This window comes from Rhinoraja longicauda, chromosome 39 (assembly GCF_053455715.1).
Source record: "Rhinoraja longicauda isolate Sanriku21f chromosome 39, sRhiLon1.1, whole genome shotgun sequence".
NCBI lineage: Eukaryota > Metazoa > Chordata > Chondrichthyes > Rajiformes > Arhynchobatidae > Rhinoraja > Rhinoraja longicauda.
Window position 1 is genome coordinate 9,198,359 of NC_135991.1, and position 20,531 is coordinate 9,218,889.

General features: G+C 50.5%; 1 protein-coding gene across 1 annotated transcript in view; it reads left to right on the plus strand.

Moving 5' to 3' along the window:
• ftsj3 (FtsJ RNA 2'-O-methyltransferase 3) overlaps positions 1-19,674 on the plus strand; it is a 60,591-nt gene extending 40,917 nt beyond the window's left edge. The window contains exons 6-10 of the mRNA XM_078430250.1: positions 4-29; positions 1,260-1,430; positions 14,317-14,487; positions 16,715-16,882; positions 18,872-19,674. Of these exons, the coding sequence (XP_078286376.1) occupies positions 4-29; positions 1,260-1,430; positions 14,317-14,487; positions 16,715-16,882; positions 18,872-18,953 (618 nt within the window). The 3' untranslated portion in view covers positions 18,954-19,674. The remainder of the gene's footprint in view (positions 1-3; positions 30-1,259; positions 1,431-14,316; positions 14,488-16,714; positions 16,883-18,871) is intronic.
• Positions 19,675-20,531: the final 857 nt, after the last annotated feature.

The following is a 20,531-nucleotide window of genomic DNA, read 5'->3' on the forward strand; positions in this document are numbered from 1 at the left end:
AAGAGAGGTTCCCCCCTTCTGAGTCTTTGGTAAGTTTAATAACCTCTCACCTGTCCCAAAATAGTGGGGGAGGGGTTACAGAGACGGGGAGAGGAGGAGGGGAGAGGGGTGTAGGGGTAGGGGGAGAGAGAGAGGGAGGGAGTGATAGAGAGGGTGGGTAGGAGAGGGAGAGAGAGATAAAGGGAGAGAGGGAGGGGGAGATAGGGAGGCGAGAGGGGGAGGGGAAGGATGAAAAGAGGGATGGAGAGAGGGAGGGAGGGAGGGAAGTGAGAGAATGTGAAGGAGAGGGGAGCGAGGGAAGGAGGAAGGGAGAAGGAAACGGGGAAGAGGGAGCGAGGGAGAAAGGGAGGGGGAGAGAGGGAGGGAGGGAGGGAGTGGGAAAGAGTGAGTGTGTGTTAGACAGAGTGAGGGGGAGGGGAAGAGAGAGGGAGAGAGGAAGGGAGGGGGAGAGGGTGTGTGGGATGGAGGGAGAAAGAGGGAGGGAGGGAGGGAGGGGGGAGAGGGTGTGTGGGATGGAGGGAGAAAGAGGGAGGGAGGCAGGGAGAAGGAAACGGGGAAGAGGGAGTGAGGGAGAAAGGGAGGGGGAGAGAGGGAGGGAGAGAGGGAGGGAGTGGGAAAGAGTGAGTGTGTGTTAGACAGAGTGAGGGGGAGGGGAAGAGAGAAGGGGAGAGAGGAAGGGAGGGGGAGAGGGTGTGTGGGATGGAGGGAGAAAGAGGGAGGGAGGGAGGGAGGGAGGGAGGGAGGGAGGGGGAGAGGGTGTGTGGGATGGAGGGAGAGAGAGGGAGGGAGGGAGGGAGGCGGGGAAAGAGGGAGGGAGGGGGAGAGGGGAGGAAAGGATTAAAAGACGGATAGAGAGAGGGAGGGTGGGAAGTGAGAGAACGAGGGAGAGTGGGAGGGAAACAGTAAATGAGGGAGAGGGAAAGGGAGAGTGAGTTAGAGACGGAGGGTGAGGCTGAGGGAGAGGGGGAGAGGGAAATGGAGAGGGAGGGGGGAGAGAGGGTGTGAGGGATGGAGGGAGAAAGAGTGAGGGAGAGAGTGAGAGAGAGGGAGGGAAATGGAGGGAGGGATGGAGGGAGAAAGAGTGAGGGAGAGAGTGAGAGAGAGGGAGGGAAAGGGAGGGAGAGAGGGAGAGAGGGATGGAGGGAGGGAGGGAGGGAGAGAGGGAGGGAGGGTGGGAGGAGGGAGAAAGGGAGAGAGTGAAGGAGGGAGGGAGGAAGAGATGGAGGACCTCTAAATCTCAGTCTTCCCCTCTCCCTCAGCCTCACAAGCTGCTCCCTCGGCCGAGCCCAGGCCGCTGCCCTGGTAACTGTACTGAGATCAACTCCATCGTTGGCCTTCCTTGACCTCGACAACAACCCCCTCGGTGACTCCGGGCTGCGGCTCCTCATCCCAGCCCTCGCCCACCCAGGCTCCAGGCTCCGGACTCTCCGGTAGGCCGGCCTTCAGGCCTAGTCCACAGGCTTTATACATTCCGTCCCCCTTCGGGCCTAGTGGTCAGGCTTCAGGCTTCCTGGCCCCCCTTCTCTGGTCTGCTACAGTCTTCAGTCGCCTCACGGGGCCAGTACAGATGCTGCAGACTACTTTCAGGCCTTGTAGTCAGGCTTCAGGCCTTCCTCCCTCTCTAGGCCCAACTTGCAAGAAACAGGCAAGTACATGGATAGGACAAGTTTGGAGGGATATTGACCGTCGTATGTTGAAAGACTGGAGCAACTGGGCTTGTATACACTGGAATTTAGAAGGATGAGCGGGCATCTTATTGAAACATATGAGATTATTAAGGGATTGGACACGCTAGAGGCAGGAAACATGTTCCTGACGTTGGGGGTGTACCGAACCAGGGGGCCACAGCTGAGAATAAGGGGTAAGCAATTTAGAATGGAGATGAGGAAAAACCTCTTCACTCAGAGAGTTGTGAAGCTGTGGAACTCTCTGCCTCAGAAGGCAGTGGAGGCCAATTTCCTGGGATGCTTTCAAGAGAGAGTTGGATAGTGCTTTTAATGATAGCGGATATAGGTAGGTTAAACGAGTGTAGCTGGGACATGTTGGCCGGTGTGAGCAAGTTGGACTGAAGGGCCTGTTTCAACACTGTGATGATGTCTAGTCGGGATTCAGGTCTTTCGAGCCCTCTAGTGGCTACTACAAAGGCTATCATCATATCATATATATACAGCCGGAAACAGGCCTTTTCGGCCCTCCAAGTCCGTGCCGCCCAGCGATCCCCGTACATTAACACTATCCTACACCCACTAGGGACAATTTTTACATTTACCCAGCCAATTAACCTACATACCTGTACGTCTTTGGAGTGTGGGAGGAAACCGAAGATCTCGGAGAAAACCCACGCAGCAGGTCACGGGGAGAACGTACAAACTCCTTACAGTGCAAGCACCCGTAGTCAGGATCGAACCTGAGTCTCCGGCGCTGCATTCGTTGTAAAGCAGCAACTCTACCGCTGCGCTACCGTGCCCGCCCTTGGGCTGTGGGCTGCTCTTGGGGTAGGTGGACAGCATTAAGGCATTTCTGGCCCCACTACAGAGGAAGAAGTGCACTTGCAATCCTATGAGTCAAGGCTGGTCAGGGTTCAGGCCCTTCAGCCCCTCTAGGAGCTAGGAAAAAGGCTGCAAACCTCTCGGGCCTGGTAGGGTTGTGGCATTACGGGCTATTTGCCTTAATACAGAGGCAGTGCCCATTTCCTGGCCTAGGAGGAAGGAGGTAGACAATAGACAATAGGTGCAGGAGGAGTCCATTCGGCCCTTCGAGCCAGCACCACCATTCAATGTGATCATGGTTGATCATCCACAATCAGTACCTCGTTCCTGCCTTCTTCCCATACCCCCTGACTCCGCTATCATTAAGAGCTCTATCAAACTTTCTCTTGAAAGCATCCAGGGAATTGGCCTCCACTGCCTTCCTTCTGAGGCAGTGAGTTCCTCAGAATTACAACTCTCTGAGTGAAAAAGGTTTTCATCATCTCCGTTCTATATGGCCGACCCCTTATTCTTAAAATATGGCCCCCTGGTTCTGGACTCCCCCAACATGTTTCCTGCCTCCAGCGTGTCCAATCCCTTAATAATCTTATGTGTTTCAATAAGATGCCCTCTCATCCTTCTAAATTCCAGAGTATGCAAGCCATGTCGATCCAGTCTTTCAACATACGACAGTCCCACCATTCCGGGAATTCACCTCATGAACCTACGCTGCACTCCCTCAATAGTAAGAATGTCCTTCCTCAAATTTGGAGACCAAAACTGCACACAGTAGTCAAGGTGTATGCTTGCCTTTATAAATCAGAGCATCGAATATAGAAGTTGGGATGTAATGTTAAAATTGTACAGGGCATTGGTGAGGCCGAATCTGGAGTATGGTGTGCAGTTCTGGTCGCCAAATTATAGGAAGGATGTCGACAAAATGGAGAGTGTACAGAGGAGATTTACTAGAATGTTGCCTGGGTTTCAGCACTTAAGCTACAGAGAGAGGTTGAACAGGTTGGGTCTTTATTCTTTGGAGCGTAGAAGGTTGAGGGGGGACTTGATAGAGGTTTTTTTAAATTTCAAGAGGGACGGACAGAGTTGACGTGGGTAGGCTTTTCCCTTTGAAAGTGGGGAAGATTCCAACAAGGGGACATAACTTTAGAATTAAGGGACAAAAGTTTAGGGGTAACATGAGGGGGAACTTCTTTACTCAGAGGGTGGTGGCTGTATGGAATGGGCTTCCGGTGAAGTGGTGGAGGCAGGCTCGATTTTATTATTTAAGAGTAAATTGGATAGGTATATGGATGGGAGGGGATTGGAGGGTTATGGTCTGAGAGCAGGTAGATGAGACTAGGTCGGAGAAAGTGGTCGGCGTCGACTGGTAGGGCCGAACGGGCCTGTTTCCGTGCTGTAATTGTTATATGGTTCTATGGTTATATGGTGTGGTCTCACCAGGGCCCTGTACAACTGCAGAAGGACCACTTTCCGACTACACTCAACTCCTCTTGTTATGAAGGCCGACATTCCATTAGCTTTCCATTACATTTCAGGCCTCAGGCTAATAGACGGGCTCTGGGCCTTTTCGGATCTAGTAGCCTTGTTTCAGGCTCCTCAGCCGCTCTCAGAGCCAAGACAGCGGCTGCTGGACACTTTCAGGCCTAGTAGTCAGGCTTCAGGCCTTCCGCCCCCTTCTTGGACCTAGTGGGCAGTCTTCAGTTTTCCTGCCCCTTCTTTAATAATCTAAACTAAACTAAAGTTAACTCTGTCCTTCCCTCACTACCTCCCTCTCTCCCTCCCACTCTCCTCCCCTCCCTCCCTCCCTCCCTCCCAATAAACATTATTCCCTTTATCCTGAATCTGTGCTCGGTTGTTGTGATGTATAGTCTTTCCGCTGACTGGAGAGCAAAAAGTCCTTTCACTGTACCTTGGTACACGTGACAATAAACTAAACTAAACTAAACTAAACTTATCTCTCTCTCCATTTTCTAGCTCTCTCTCTCTCTCTCCCTCTCTCTGTTCCACTCTCGCATCCTCACTCCCTCCCTCCCTCCCTCCCTCTCGCTCTCCCTCCCTTCCTTGCACTAAATATATTTTGCTTTACCCAGTATCTGTACACTGTAAACTGTTCAATAGTAATCATGTGCAGTCTTTGCACTGCATAGCAGGCAACAAGACAGCTTTTCACTGTACCTCAATATAGGTGACAGTGTACTAAAGTAAACTGAACTAAAGTTAACTCAGTCCCTCCCTCTCTACCTCCCTCTCTCCTTCCCACCCTCCCCCCTTCCAATGCACATTATACTTTTTATCCTTGACCTGGACTCTGTGGACGGCTCGATGCATGGCAGATGCAGTTTAATGTAGATAAATGTGAGGTTATCCACTTTGGTGCTAAGAATAGGAAGGCAGATTATTATCTGAATGGTGTCTAGTTAGGAAAAGGGGAAGTACAAAGAGATCTGGGTGTCCTTGTTCAGCAGTCTCTAAATTGTAAGCATGCAGTTACAGCAGGCAGTGAAGAAAGCTAATGGCGTGTTGGCCTTCATAGAAACATAGGACATTGGTGCAGGGGGTAATTCGGCCCTTCGAGCCAGCACCGCCATTCATTGTGATCATGGCTGATCATCCTCCAATTCATGACAAGAGAAGTTGCGTATAAGAGTAAAGAGGTCCTTCTGCAGTTGTACAGGGCCCTGGTGAGACCGCACCTGGAGTACTGTGTGCAGTTTTGCTCTCTAAATTTGAGGAAGGACATTCTTGCTATTGAGGGAGTGCAGCGTAAGTTCACCAGGTTAAATCCTGGAATGGCGGGACTGTCGTACGTTAAAAGACTGGAGCGATTGGGCTTGTATACTCTGCAATTTAGAAGAATAGGAGGGGATCTTATTGAAACATATAAGATTATTAAGGGATTGGACACGCTTGAGGCAAGAAACATGTTCCCGATGTTGGGAGAATCCAGAACCAGGCCCCATAGTTTAAGAATAAGGGGTAGGCCATTTAGAACGGAGATAAGGAAAAACGTTTTCACTCAGAGACTTGTAAATCTGTGGAATTATCTGCCTCGGAAGACAGTGGAGGGGGGAGGGGGGGAGGGGGGGGAGGGGGGAGGGGGGGAGGGGGAGGGGGGGAGGGGGAGAGAGGATGCTGCACCAATGCAGGAGTGGTTTGGGCCAAACGGGTCCACTTGGACGAGTACTTCCTAAACTCATTTGGACTAAACTAAATTCTCTCACTCTCTCTCCCTCCTTCTGCCCCTCTGTCTCCACATCCTCCCCCTCACCCGCCCTCTGACCCTCCCTCTCTCCCTCTCTCTATCCCTCCACACCTCAATAGACAATAGGTGCAGGAGTAGGCCATTCAGCTCTTCGAGCCAGCACCACCATTCAATGTGATCATGGCTGATCATTCTCAATCAGTACCCCGTTCCTGCCTTCTCCCCATAATACCCCCTAACTACGCTATCTTAAGAGCTCTATCTAGTTCTCTCTTGAATGCATTCAGAGACTTGGCCTCCACTGCCTTCTGAGGCAGTGAATTCCACAGATTCACAACTCTCTGACTGAAAAAGGTTTTCCTCATCTCCGTTCTAAATGGCCTACCCCTTATTCTTAAACTGTGGCCCCTGGTTCTGGACTTCCCCAACATTGGGAACATGTTTCCTGCCTCGAACGTGTCCAACCCCTCAATAATCTTATATGTTTCGATAAGATCCCCTCTCATCCTTCTAAATTCCGGTGTATACAAGCCTAGCCGCTCCAATCTTTCAACATACGACAGTCCCGCCATTCCGGGAATTAACCTGGTAAACCTACGCCCTCAATAGCAAGAATATCCTTCCTCAAATTTGTAGACCAAAACTGCACACAGTACTCCAGGTGCGGTCTCACTAGGGCCCTATACAACCTCAGAAGGACCTCTTTGCTCCTATACTCAACTCCTCTTGTTATGAAGGCCAACATTCCATTGGCTTTCTTCACTGCTTGCTGTACCTGTATGCTTCCTTTCAGTGACTGATACACTAGGACACCCAGATCACGTTGTACGTCCCCTGTTCCTAACTTGACACCATTCAGATAATAATCTGCCTTCTTATTCTTACCACCAAAGTGGATAACCTCACACTTATCCACACTAAACTGCATCTGCCATGCATCCGCCCACTCACACAACCTGTCCAAGTCACCCTGCAATCTCACAGCATCTTCCTCACAGCTCACACTACCACCCTATCATCTGCAAATTTGCTAATGTTACTTTTAATCCCTTCATCCAAGTCATTAATGTATATTGTAAATAGCTGCGGTCCCAGCACCGAGCCTTGCGGTACCCCACTAGTCACTGCCTGCCATTCTGAAAGGGACCCATTTATCCCCACTCTTTGCTTTCTGTCTGTCAACCAATTTTCTATCCATGTTAGTACCCTACCCCAAATACCATGTGCTCTAATTTTGCCCACTAATCTCCTATGTGGGACCTTGCCGAAGGCTTTCTGAAAGTCAAGGTACACCACATCCCCTGTCAAATTTCCTAGTTACATCCTGAAAAATTTCCAGTAGATTAGTCAAGCATGATTTCCCCTTCGTAAATCCATGCTGGCTCGGAACGATCCTGTTACTGCTATCCAAATGCTCCGCAATTTCGTCTTTTATAATTGACTCCAGCATCTTCCCCACCACTGATGTCAGACTAACTGGTCTATAATTTCCCATTTTCTCTCTCCCTCCTTTCTTAAAAAGTGGGATAACATTAGCTACCCTCCAATCCACAGGAACTGATCCTGAATCTGTAGAACATTGGAAAATGATCACCAATGCATTCACAATTTCTAGAGCCACCTCCTTAAGTACCCTGGAATGCAGACCATCAGGCCCTGGGGATTTATCAGCCTTCAGTCTGCCCAACACCATTTCCTGCCTAATGTGAATCTCCTTCAGTTCCTCTGTCACCCTAGGATCTCTGGCCACTAGAACATCTGGGAGTTTGTTTGCATCTTCCTTAGTGAAGACAGATCCAAAGTACTAGTTCAACTCGTCTGCCATTTCCTTGTTCCCCATAATAAATTTGCCTTGACTATTTGTTTCCTCTTCACATACCTAAAAAAGCTTTTACTATCCTCCTTTATATTATTCGCTAGCTTACCCTCATACCTCATCTTTTATCCCCGTATTGCCTTTTTAGTTATCTTCTGCTGCTCTTTAAAAGATTCCCAATCCCACTCTTCTTTGCTATGATATACTTCTTCTCTTTTATTTTTATGCTGTCCTTGACTGCCCTTGTCAGCCACAGTTGCCTCTTACTCCCCTTAGAATCTTTCCTCCTCTTTGGGATAAATTGATCCTGTAACTTCTGCATTATAGACAATAGACAATAGACAATAGGTGCAGGAGTAGGCCATTCAGCCCTTCGAGCCAGCACCGCCATTCAATGCGATCATGGCTGATCACTATCAATCAGTACCCCGTTCCTGCCTTCTCCCCATACCCCCTCACTCCGCTATCCTTAAGAGCTCTATCCAGCTCTCTCTTGAAAGCATCCAACGAACTGGCCTCCACTGCCTTCTGAGGCAGAGAATTCCACACCTTCACCACCCTCTGACTGAAAAAGTTCTTCCTCATCTCCGTTCTAAATGGCCTACCCCTTATTCTCAAACTGTGGCCCCTTGTTCTGGACTCCCCCAACATTGGGAACATGTTATCTGCCTCTAATGTGTCCAATCCCCTAATTATCTTATATGTTTCAATAAGATCCCCCCTCATCCTTCTAAATTCCAGTGTATACAAGCCCAATCGCTCCAGCCTTTCAACATACGACAGTCCCGCCATTCCGGGAATTAATCTAGTGAACCTACGCTGCACGCCCTCCATAGCAAGAATATCCTTCCTCAAATTTGGAGACCAAAACTGCACACAGTACTCCAGGTGCGGTCTCACCAGGGCCCGGTACAACTGTAGAAGGACCTCTTTGCTCCTATACTCAACTCCTCTTGTTATGAAGGCCAACATTCCATTGGCTTTCTTCACTGCCTGCTGAACCTGCATGCTTCCTTTCATTGACTGATGCACTAGGACACCCAGATCTCGTTGAACTCCCCCTCCTCCTAACTTGACACCATTCAGATAATAATCTGCCTTTCTATTCTTACTTCCAAAGTGAATAACCTCACACTTATCTACATTAAACTGCATCTGCCATGTATCCGCCCACTCACACAACCTGTCCAGGTCACCCTGCAGCCTTATTGCATCTTCCTCACAATTCACACTACCCCCCAACTTAGTATCATCTGCAAATTTGCTAATGGTACTTTTAATCCCTTCGTCTAAGTCATTAATGTATATCGTAAATAGCTGGGGTCCCAGCACCGAACCTTGCGGTACCCCACTGGTCACTGCCTGCCATTCCGAAAGGGACCCATTTATCCCCACTCTTTGCTTTCTGTCTGTTAACCAATTTTCTATCCATGTCAGTACCCTACCCCCAATACCATGTGCCCTAATTTTGCCCACTAATCTCCTATGTGGGACCTTGTCGAAGGCTTTCTGAAAGTCGAGGTACACCACATCCACTGACTCTCCCTTGTCAATTTTCCTAGTTACATCCTCAAAAAATTCCAGTAGATTTGTCAAGCATGATTTCCCCTTCGTAAATCCATGCTGACTCGGAACGATCCCGTTACTGCTATCCAAATGCTCAGCAATTTCGTCTTTTATAATTGACTCCAGCATTTTCCCCACCACTGATGTCAGACTAACTGGTCTATAATTACCCGTTTTCTCTCTCCCTCCTTTCTTAAAAAGTGGGATAACATTTGCTATTCTCCAATCCACAGGAACTGATCCTGAATCTATAGAACATTGAAAAATGATCTCCAATGCTTCCACTATTTCTAGAGCCACCTCCTTAAGTACTCTGGGATGCAGACCATCAGGCCCTGGGGATTTATCAGCCTTCAGTCCCATCAGTCTACCCAAAACCATTTCCTGCCTAATGTGGATTTCCTTCAGTTCCTCCATCACCCTAGGTTCTCCGGCCCCTAGAACATTTGGGAGATTGTGTGTATCTTCCTCAGTGAAGACAGATCCAAAGTAACGGTTTAACTCGTCTGCCATTTCTTTGTTCCCCATAATAAATTCCCCTGCTTCTGTCTTCAAGAATACCTGCCATTGCTCTTCCACTGACTTCCCTGCTAAGGCCTCCTTCCAGTCAAATCTGCCCAGCTCCTGCCTCATGCCTCTGTAATCCCCTTTGCTATACTGTAATACCGACACTTCCGATTTTCCCTTCTCCCTCACAATTTGTAGAGTAAAACTTATCATATTGTGATCACTGCCTCCTAATGGCTCTTTTACCTCGAGTCCCCTTATCAGATCAGGTTCATTACACAACACTAAATCCAGAATTGCCTTCTCCCTGGTAGGGTCCCGTACAAGCAGTTCTAAGAATCCATCTCGGAGACACTCCACAAACTCTCTTTCCTGGGGTCCATTACCAACCTGATTTTCCCAGTCTACCTGCATGTTGAAATCTCCCATAATCACCGTAGCATTACATTTGCGACACGCCAATTTTAGCTCCTGATTCAACTTGCACCCTATGTCGAGGCTACTGTTTGGGGGCCTATAGATAACTCCCATTAGGGTCTTTTTACCCTTACTATTCCTCATTTCTATCCATACTGATTCTACATCTCTTGATTCTATGTCCCCCCTTGCAAGGGAGTGAATATCATTCCTTACCAACAGAGCAACCCCACCCCCTCTGCCCACCTGTCTGTCTTTTCTATACGTTGTGTACCCCTGAATATTCAGTTCCCAGCCCTGGTCCTCTTGTAGCCATGTCTCAGTGATTCCCACAACATCATACTTGCCAATGTCTAACTGAGCCTCAAGCTCAACCACTTTATTTTTCATACTTCACGCATTTAAATACAACACTTTAACTTCGTTATTCACCTCTCCTCTCCCACCGGTCACAATTGGTCCTGACATTACTCTCTTATCCCATCCAGAACTTCTCTTCCCATTTATTCGAGAGTTCTTTACAATTTCTCCTGTATTCGCTTCCCCTTTAACTCCATCTTCATATTCCCAATTTGTCAACCCCTCCCCCCCCCCACTACTTAGTTTAAAGCCACACGTGTAGCACTAGCAAACCTGCCTGCCTGCCAGAATGTTGGTCCCCCTGCTGTTAAGGTTCAACCCGTCCCTTTTGTACAGGTCACCCCTACCCCAGAAGAGATCCCAGTGGTCTAGAAATCTAAATCCCTGCTCCCTGCACCAGCCCCTCAGCCATACATTCATATCCCCGATCTCTCTGTTCCTGCCCTCACCAGCACGAGGTACAGGTAACAGTCCAGAGACAACCACCCTCGATGTCCTACTTCTCAATCTTCTTCCTAACTCTCTAAACTCACGCTGCAGTATCTCTCTCCTCTTCCTCCCGACGTCGTTCGTGCCCACGTGCAAAACCACTTGATCGCCTTCCCTCGCTAGGATGTTCTGAAGCCGCTCCGTGATGTCTTGAACCCTGGCACCAGGGAGGCAACAGACCATATTCAAGTCCCGCCTTCCGCCACAGAATCTACCGTCCGTCCCTCGGACAATGGAGTCACCCTCTACTATAGCTCTTCCTGACTTCGGTCTCCCCGGTCGAGTCTCCTCGCCTGGATTAGAGCCGCCAACCAGTCCGCCTCTCTGACTGGAAACGCCTTCTGCCCCGACTGCTCCCAAGAGGGTGTACCTGTTTGCAATAAGCACAGCCACCGGGGTCTCCTGTAGTCTACGTTCACTTTCCTCTGAAACAGTCTCCCACCTTCACTCGACCTGGATCCTTGGCGTGACAGCCTCACAGTAGGTCCTGTCCAGGAAACTCTGGTATTCCCGGATGGCCCTGAGGTCATCCAGCTGCTTCTCCAACACTGCCACACGTCCATTCAGGAGCTGCACCTGGGCACAGTTCTTGCAGGTGTAGCTCCCAGAAGCTCCAGCGATGTCTCTACCTTCCCACATCCTGCATCAAACAAACACACTCCACCAACTTGTCTGCCATTACTTTATTGTCTAAAAAGCAAATCAGGCTCGAAAACAAGTGTAACTGTCTTTCCCTCCCTCCCTCCCTCCCTCCCTCTCACTCCTAATACTTTCCATCCCTCCCTCCCTCCCTCCCTCTCACTCCTAATACTTTCCATCCCTCCCTCCCTCCCTCTCACTCCTAATACTTTCCATCCCTCCCTCCCTCCCTCCCTCTCACTCCTAATACTTTCCATCCCTCCCTCCCTCCCTCTCACTCCTAATACTTTCCATCCCTCCCTCCCTCCCTCTCACTCCTAATACTTTCCATCCCTCCCTCCCTCCCTCTCACTCCTAATACTTTCCATCCCTCCCTCCCTCCCTCTCACTCCTAATACTTTCCATCCCTCCCTCCCTCTCACTCCTAATACTTTCCATCCCTCCCTCCCTCCCTCTCACTCCTAATACTTTCCATCCCTCCCTCCCTCCCTCTCACTCCTAATACTTTCCATCCCTCCCTCCCTCCCTCTCACGCCTAATACTTTCCATCCCTCCCTCCCTCCCTCTCACTCCTAATACTTTCCATCCCTCCCTCCCTCTCACTCCTAATACTTTCCATCCCTCCCTCCCTCCCTCTCACTCCTAATACTTTCCATCCCTCCCTCCCTCCCTCCCTCTCACTCCTAATACTTTCCATCCCTCCCTCCCTCTCACGCCTAATACTTTCCATCCCTCCCTCCCTCCCTCCCTCTCACTCCTAATACTTTCCATCCCTCCCTCCCTCTCACTCCTAATACTTTCCATCCCTCCCTCCCTCCCTCTCACTCCTAATACTTTCCATCCCTCCCTCCCTCCCTCTCACGCCTAATACTTTCCATCCCTCCCTCCCTCCCTCTCACTCCTAATACTTTCCATCCCTCCCTCCCTCTCACTCCTAATACTTTCCATCCCTCCCTCCCTCCCTCTCACTCCTAATACTTTCCATCCCTCCCTCCCTCCCTCCCTCTCACTCCTAATACTTTCCATCCCTCCCTCCCTCTCACTCCTAATACTTTCCATCCCTCCCTCCCTCCCTCTCACTCCTAATACTTTCCATCCCTCCCTCTCACTCCTAATACTTTCCATCCCTCCCTCCCTCCCTCTCACTCCTAATACTTTCCATCCCTCCCTCCCTCCCTCCCTCTCACTCCCAATACTTTCCATCCCTCCCTCCCTCCCTCTCACGCCTAATACTTTCCATCCCTCCCTCCCTCCCTCCCTCTCACTCCTAATACTTTCCATCCCTCCCTCCCTCTCACTCCTAATACTTTCCATCCCTCCCTCCCTCCCTCTCACTCCTAATACTTTCCATCCCTCCCTCCCTCCCTCCCTCTCACTCCTAATACTTTCCATCCCTCCCTCCCTCTCACTCCTAATACTTTCCATCCCTCCCTCCCTCCCTCTCACTCCTAATACTTTCCATCCCTCCCTCTCACTCCTAATACTTTCCATCCCTCCCTCCCTCCCTCTCACTCCTAATACTTTCCATCCCTCCCTCCCTCCCTCTCACGCCTAATACTTTCCATCCCTCCCTCCCTCCCTCCCTCTCACTCCTAATACTTTCCATCCCTCCCTCCCTCTCACTCCTAATACTTTCCATCCCTCCCTCCCTCCCTCTCACTCCTAATACTTTCCATCCCTCCCTCCCTCCCTCCCTCTCACTCCTAACACTTTCCATCCCTCCCTCCCTCTCACTCCTAATACTTTCCATCCCTCCCTCCCTCCCTCTCACTCCTAATACTTTCCATCCCTCCCTCTCACTCCTAATACTTTCCATCCCTCCCTCCCTCTCACTTCTAATACTTTCCATTCCTCCCTCCCTCTCACTCCTAATACTTTCCATCCCTCCCTCCCTCCCTCTCACTCCTAATACTTTCCATCCCTCCCTCCCTCCCTCTCACTCCTAATACTTTCCATCCCTCCCTCCCTCCCTCTCACTCCTAATACTTTCCATCCCTCCCTCCCTCCCTCTAACTCCTAATACTTTCCATCCCTCCCTCCCTCCCTCTCACTCCTAATACTTTCCATCCCTCCCTCCCTCTCACTCCTAATACTTTCCATCCCTCCCTCCCTCTCACTCCTAATACTTTCCATCCCTCCCTCCCTCTCACTCCTAATACTTTCTGCACTAAACTAAATTAAACAAAATTGAACTCAACTAAATTCTCTCTCCCTCCCTCTCACCCTCTCTCTCACCCTCTCTCTCACCCTCTCTCTCTCTCTCTCTCTCTCTCTCTCCCCCTCTCTCTCTCCCCATCTTCCTCACTCTCCCTCACTGTCCCTCACTCTCCCTCTCATTCCTCCTAAAAAGCTCTAATCTACATACTAAAACTCTCGTTTGTTTGTTCCTGAAGTACAGTCACAAGGGGTCACGATAGAGCAACAATTCTAGACCCACCTCACTCACCGTCGTCCCTTCGGTGCTAATGGATGACGTTTCATTGAAATCGGTGTTATATTTTTGAAGTCGCTCACATTTTAAAGTTTAAATCTATCTCCTAGGGTGGGAGGGGTGTGGAGGGAGGGAGAAGAGGACGGAGGGAGGGGAAGGAGGGGTTCGGGGGGAGGGGAGCGGGGCGGGGGTTAGGGGGAGGGGAGGGGGAATGGGGTTGGGGGCGGGAGGCGAGGGGAGGGAGGGAGGGTGGGAGGGGAGGGTGGTACATCAATGCAGGAGAGGTTTAGGCCCAACGAGTCCACTTGGTCTAGTCTAAACTAAATGAAACTAAATGAAACTAAACAAATTTCTCTCTCACCCATTCGCTCCCTCTCTCCGTCTCGCTCTCTCCCTCCCTCAGGCTGTCCACTGCGGGTTTAACAGCGAGTTGCGGCCGGGAGGTCGGCTGCATTCTCCACAGAAACGACCGACTACGCACGCTGGCCCTGAATTACAACCGGTTGATGTCAGAGGGAGTGCGGAAGATGTGTGGCGTTCTCACCGGGACGAGATCACGACTGATGAGGCTGGAGTGAGAGAGACCGTGGGGGGGAGAGAGTGGGGGAGAGAGAGAGAAAGGGGGAGAGGAGAGAGAGGGGAGAGAGGACGATATCGAGAGAGGGGGAGAGAGAGGGGCAGAGAAATAAAGGGAGAGAGGGGAGAGAGGACGATATCGAAAGAGGGGGAGAGAGAGGGGCAGAGAAATAAAGGGGGAGAGGAGAGAGAGAAGACGATATTGATAAAGGGGAGAGAAGGGGAGAGAGGGAGGGGAGAGAGTGACACTGCCTCTTTCCCTCTTTCTGTCTCTCTCTCTCTCTCTCACACACACACATTTACACTCTTACACTTTCTCTCACACTCTCTCTCACACACATACACGTATACACACACTCTCACACACTCTCTCTCACACACTCACAAATATAAACACTCTTACACTATCTCTCACTCTCTTTCTTTCTCTCTCTCTCACACACAAACACATGCACTCTCCCTTACACTCTCTCTCTCTCACACTCTCTCTCTCTCACACACACTCTCTCACTCACACACTCTCTCTCTAACTTTCTGTCTCTCTCCCTCTCGCGCACGCACACATACACATATATTCTCTCTCTTATTCTCTCTCTCTCTCACACACACACACATTTTCTCCCTCTCACATACACACTCTCCAACACTCTCTCACTCTCACACGCGCGCGCAAACTCTCCCGCTCCCTCTCCCTCTCCCCTCCCCATCTCGCTCCCCTTCTTGCTCCCCCGCTCACTCCCTCTCTCTCTCTCCCTCTCGTTCCTTCTCTTTCCCTCTCTCTCCATCTCCCTCCCTCCCCCTCCATCCCTCTCTCTCTCTTCCTCCCCTTCCCCCTCTTTCTCTCTTTCTCTCCGAAAATATCTAAACATCTCAAAATCCAACTCTTTGGAAGTTACTTAGGAGCAAAGAGGTCCTTCTACAGTTGTACCGGGCCCTGGTGAGACCGCACCTGGAGTACTATGTGCAGTTGTACCGGGCCCTGGTGAGACCGCACCTGGAGTACTGTGTGCAGTTGTACCGGGCCCTGGTGAGACCGCACCTGGAGTACTGTGTGCAGTTGTACAGGGCCCTAGTGAGACCACACCTGGAGTACTGTGTGCAGTTGTACCGGGCCCTGGTGAGACCGCACCTGGAGTACTGTGTGCAGTTGTACCGGGCCCTGGTGAGACCGCACCTGGAGTACTGTGTGCAGTTGTACAGGGCCCTAGTGAGACCACACCTGGAGTACTGTGTGCAGTTGTACCGGGCCCTGGTGAGACCGCACCTGGAGTACTGTGTGCAGTTGTACAGGGCCCTGGTGAGACCGCACCTGGAGTACTGTGTGCAGTTGTACCGGGCCCTGGTGAGACCGCACCTGGAGTACTGTGTGCAGTTGTACCGGGCCCTGGTGAGACCGCACCTGGAGCACTGTGTGCAGTTTTGGTCTCCAAATTTGAGGAAGGATATTCTTGCTATGGAGGGCGTGCAGCGTAGGTTCACTAGGTTAATTCCCGGAATGGCGGGACTGTCGTATATTGAAAGGCTGGAGCGATTGGGCTTGTATACACTGGAATTTAGAAGGATGAGGGGGGATCTTATTGAAACATATAAGATAATTAGGGGATTGGACACATTAGAGGCAGGAAACATGTTCCCAATGTTGGGGGAGTCCAGAACAAGGGGCCACAGTTTAAGAATAAGGGGTAGGCCGTTTAGAACGGAGATGAGGAAGAACTTTTCCAGTCAGAGAGTGGTGAAGGTGTGGAATTATCTGCCTCAGAAGGCAGTGGAGGCCAGTTCGTTGGATGCTTTCAAGAGAGAGCTGGATAAAGCTCTTAAGGATAGCAGAGTGAGGGGGTATGGGGAGAAGGCAGGAATGGGGTACTGATTGAGAGTGATCAGCCATGATCGCATTGAATGGCGGTGCTGGCTCGAAGGGCTGAATGGCCTCCTCCTGCACCTATTGTCTATTGTCTATTGTCTATTGACTCACGACCTTACAGGCGAACGTGCGGCAACAGCCTAGTCCCCTGTAGTCGCCGAAAAAATGCCTAAGTAGGGCAGGGTTTTAAGTGTGTCTTTGTCTCTGTGATTGTGTTTCCATGACTCGACGACTGACTTTATCGTTCTATGATTCTATGTCTCTGTGACTCTGGGACTCATCACCGTCAGATCTTTAATGTCTTGACCCCCAGCGAGGATAAATATGTGTTTTTTTTGACGGACTTTCTTTGCCTTGTTCAAAGGCTGGAGGGCAACGGACTGGATGACAGGTGTTCGCAGCTCCTGGTGGAATCCTGCAACGCTCATCTTCCGCTGGTCGCTCTCTGTCTCAGTCGCAACTCATTCACCGACCGTGCTCTCTCCTCGTTCCTGAGACTGTGTGGTGTCTCCACATCTCTGCGGTACCTCTGGTGGGTGAGAGAGGGGGGAGCGGGAGAGGGAGAGGGATAGGGGGAGAGAGAGGGAGAGGGAGAGAAGGTGAGAGAGAGAGGGAGGGAGGGATAGATAGATAGATCAGCCAAGACATCGATGAGCCAAAACATTATGGCCATCTGCGTTATATGCTGTTGGTCCTCCGTGTGCAGCCCCATACACAGCGGGGTGCGATGCACTGTGTATTGTGACACATTCCTCCCCTGACCCCCATTAAAATTTCCTGTGCCTCGTGCCACAGTCGACCTTCTGTCGGTTCGGACCAGACGGGATAGCCTTCGTTGCCCTCGCGCTTCGATGAGCCTTGGGCGCCCAACACCCGGTCTGTCACCGGTTTGTGGTTTGTCCCTCCTCGGACCACTGTCGGTCGGTCGGTCGGTACTCACCACTGCTGTCCGGGAGCACCCCACAAGCCTTGCCCTTTCAGAGATGCTCTGACCCGGTCATCTGGCCATAACAATTTGGCTCTTGTCAAAGTTGCTCAGGTCTTTACTCCTGCCCATTTCTCATGCATCCAACACATTAACTTCAAGAACTGACTTTTCACTTGCTGCCTAATATATCCCACCCCTTGACAGGTGCCCTTGTAACAAGATAATCAATGTTATTCACTTCACCTGTCAATGGTCTTAATGTTTTGGCTAATCGGTGTATATGTAGGTAGGTTGGTAGGTAGATAGGTATAGTAGGTAGATAAGTAGGTAGTTAGGTAGATATGTAGGTATGTGGGTAGAGTTGGTAGGAAGGAAGGAAGGAAGGAAGGGAGGTAGGTAGGTATATAGAGAGATAGATAGGTAGGTAGGTAGGAATGTAGGTAGGTAGTTGCAGTAGGTAGGTAGGTGGGTAGGTACAGTAGATAGGTAGGTACGTATGCAGCGAGGTCGAGAGGTAGGTAGGAAGGTATGTAGTTAGGTAGGTTCAGCAGGTAGATAGGTCGGTAGAGTAGGTAGGTAGGTGGGTAGGTACAGTAGGTAGGTAGGTACAGTGGGTAGGTACAGTAGGTAGGTAGGTACAGTAGGTGGGTGGGTAGGTAGGTAAGTACAGTAGGTATGTAGGTGGGTAGGTACAGTAGGTAGGTGGGTACAGTAGGTGGGTGGGTAGGTAGGTGGGTACAGTAGGTATGTAGGTGGGTAGGTACAGAAGGTATGTAGGTGGGTAGATACAGTAGGTAGGTAGGTACAGTAGGTAGGTAGGTAGATGGGTAGGTACGGTAGGTAGATGGGTAGGTACGGTAGGTGGGTGGGTAGGTAGGCAGGTACAGCAGATATGTAGGTGGGTAGGTACAATAGGTAGGTAGGTAGGTAGGTAGGTAGGTAGATGGGTAGGTACGGTAGGTAGATGGGTAGGTACGGTAGGTGGGTGGGTAGGTAGGCAGGTACAGCAGATATGTAGGTGGGTAGGTACAATAGGTAGGTAGGTAGGTAGGTAGGTAGGTAGGTAGGTAGGTAGGTAGGTAGGTAGGTAGGTAGGTAGGTAGGTAGGTAAGTAGGTAGGTAGGTAGATGGGTAGGTGGGTTGGTAGATAGGCAGGTAGGTAGGTAGGCATGTAGGTAGATAGGGTAGGTGGGTAGGTAGGTACACTAGGTAGATAGCTACAGTAGGTAGGCAGGTAGAGTGGCCCTAGGAGGGTAGGTGGGTAGGTAGAGTAGGTAGGTGGGTAGAGTAGATAGGTAGAGTTGGTACATACAGTAGGTAGGTAGGTGGGTAGGTAGGTAGGGGAGAGGAAGGGGGGGGAAGAGAGAGAGAGAGAGAGAGAGAGAGAGAGAGAGAGAGAGAGAGACAGAGAGAGAGAGAGAGAGAGAGAGAGAGAGAGAGAGAGAGAGAGAGAGAGAGAGAGTTAGTGACTGGGAAAGGTTTAGAGGGATATGGAGCAGACACGAGCAGGTGGGACTAGAGTTGATGGGGGGGGGCTGTTGGTCGGCGTGGGCATGCTGTATGATTCTACTTCTCCCTCTCTCTCACTTGCAGGCTCAGTCGGAACAGCATCAGCGTCGATGGAGTGAATAGCCTCCAGGCTAACCTACCGGCCAGGGTGACTGTATTTGTCTAGCACCTGGAATGATTGATTGACAAAATCGTAACTGCAACCTTTCCCAACAGATGGGCAGCGGTAGATTTGCTGCCTCACAGCGCCGGAGACCCGGGTTCAATCCTGACCACGGCCGCTGTCTGTACGCAGTTTGTGCACGTTCTCCCCGTGACCTGCGTGGGTTTTTACCGAGAGCTCTGGTTTCCTTCCACACTACAAAGACGTGCAAGTTTGTAGATTTGTAGATTGATTGTTTTCGGTAACAATTGTAAATTGTCCCGAGTGTGTAGGATAGATTTAGTGTGCTCTGACCTGCGTGGGTTTTCTCCAATTGCTCTGCTTTCCCGCAAAACGCCAACGAATCCGAGTCCAAGTCCGCGCCGACCAGGTATCGCCCGTTCACACACTAGTGCAAAGAGGTCCTTCTGCAGTTGTACCGGGCCCTGGTGAGACCGCACCTGGAGTACTGTGTGCAGTTGTACCGGGCCCTGGTGAGACCGCACCTGGAGTACTGTGTGCAGTTTTGGTCTCCAAATTTGAGGAAGGATGTTCTTGCTATGGAGGGCGTGCAGCGTAGGTTCACTAGGTTAATTCCCGGAATGGCGGGACTGTCGTATGTTGAAAGGCTGGAGCGATTGGGCTTGTATACACTGGAATTTAGAAGGATGAGAGGGGATCTTATTGAAACATATAAGATAATTAGGGGATTGGACACATTAGAGGCAGGAAACATGTTCCCAATGTTGGGGGAGTCCAGAACAAGGGGCCACAGTTTAAGAATAAGGGGTAGGCCATTTAGAACGGAGATGAGGAAGAACTTTTTCAGTCAGAGAGTGGTGAAGGTGTGGAATTCTCTGCCTCAGAAGGCAGTGGAGGCCAGTTCGTTGGATGCTTTCAAGAGAGAGCTGGATAGAGCTCTTAAGGATAGCGGAGTGAGGGGGTATGGGGAGAAGGCAGGAACGGGGTACTGATTGAGAGTGATCAGCCATGATCGCATTGAATGGCGGTGCTGGCTCGAAGGGCTGAATGGCCTCCTCCTGCACCTATTGTCTATTGTCTATAGTTTAATTTAGAGATACAGTGCGGAAACAGGCCCTTCGGCCCACCGAGTCCGTGCCGACCAGCTAACCCTGCACGCTAACACTGTCCTGCACACACACACACACACCGGGGACGATTTACAATTTTACCGAAGCCAATTAACTTACAAACCTGTACATCTTTGGCGTTTTGCGGGAAACCAGAACAGATAGAAAACCCTTGCAGGTCACAGGGAGAACTTGCATACTCCATACAGACAGCACCCGTGGTCAGGAACGAACTCGGGTCTCTCACGCTGCGAGGCAACAACTCTACCGCTCGCTGTACCACCCCAAATTGTGAATGGGTGATCGCTGGTCGGCACGGACCCAGTGGGCCGAAGAGCCAGATTCCCCGCTGTATCTCTAAACAGATCTAAACTAATTGTAACTGAATTCAAATCAAATCTGTTGCGCCCATGAAAAATGTGCCAAATCTTCTCTGCCAATGCCAAACAGCTTATTCTGCCATTGACTCTTATTCTGTGTTGTTTGGTGGATTGGATGATTGAAGTCTGAA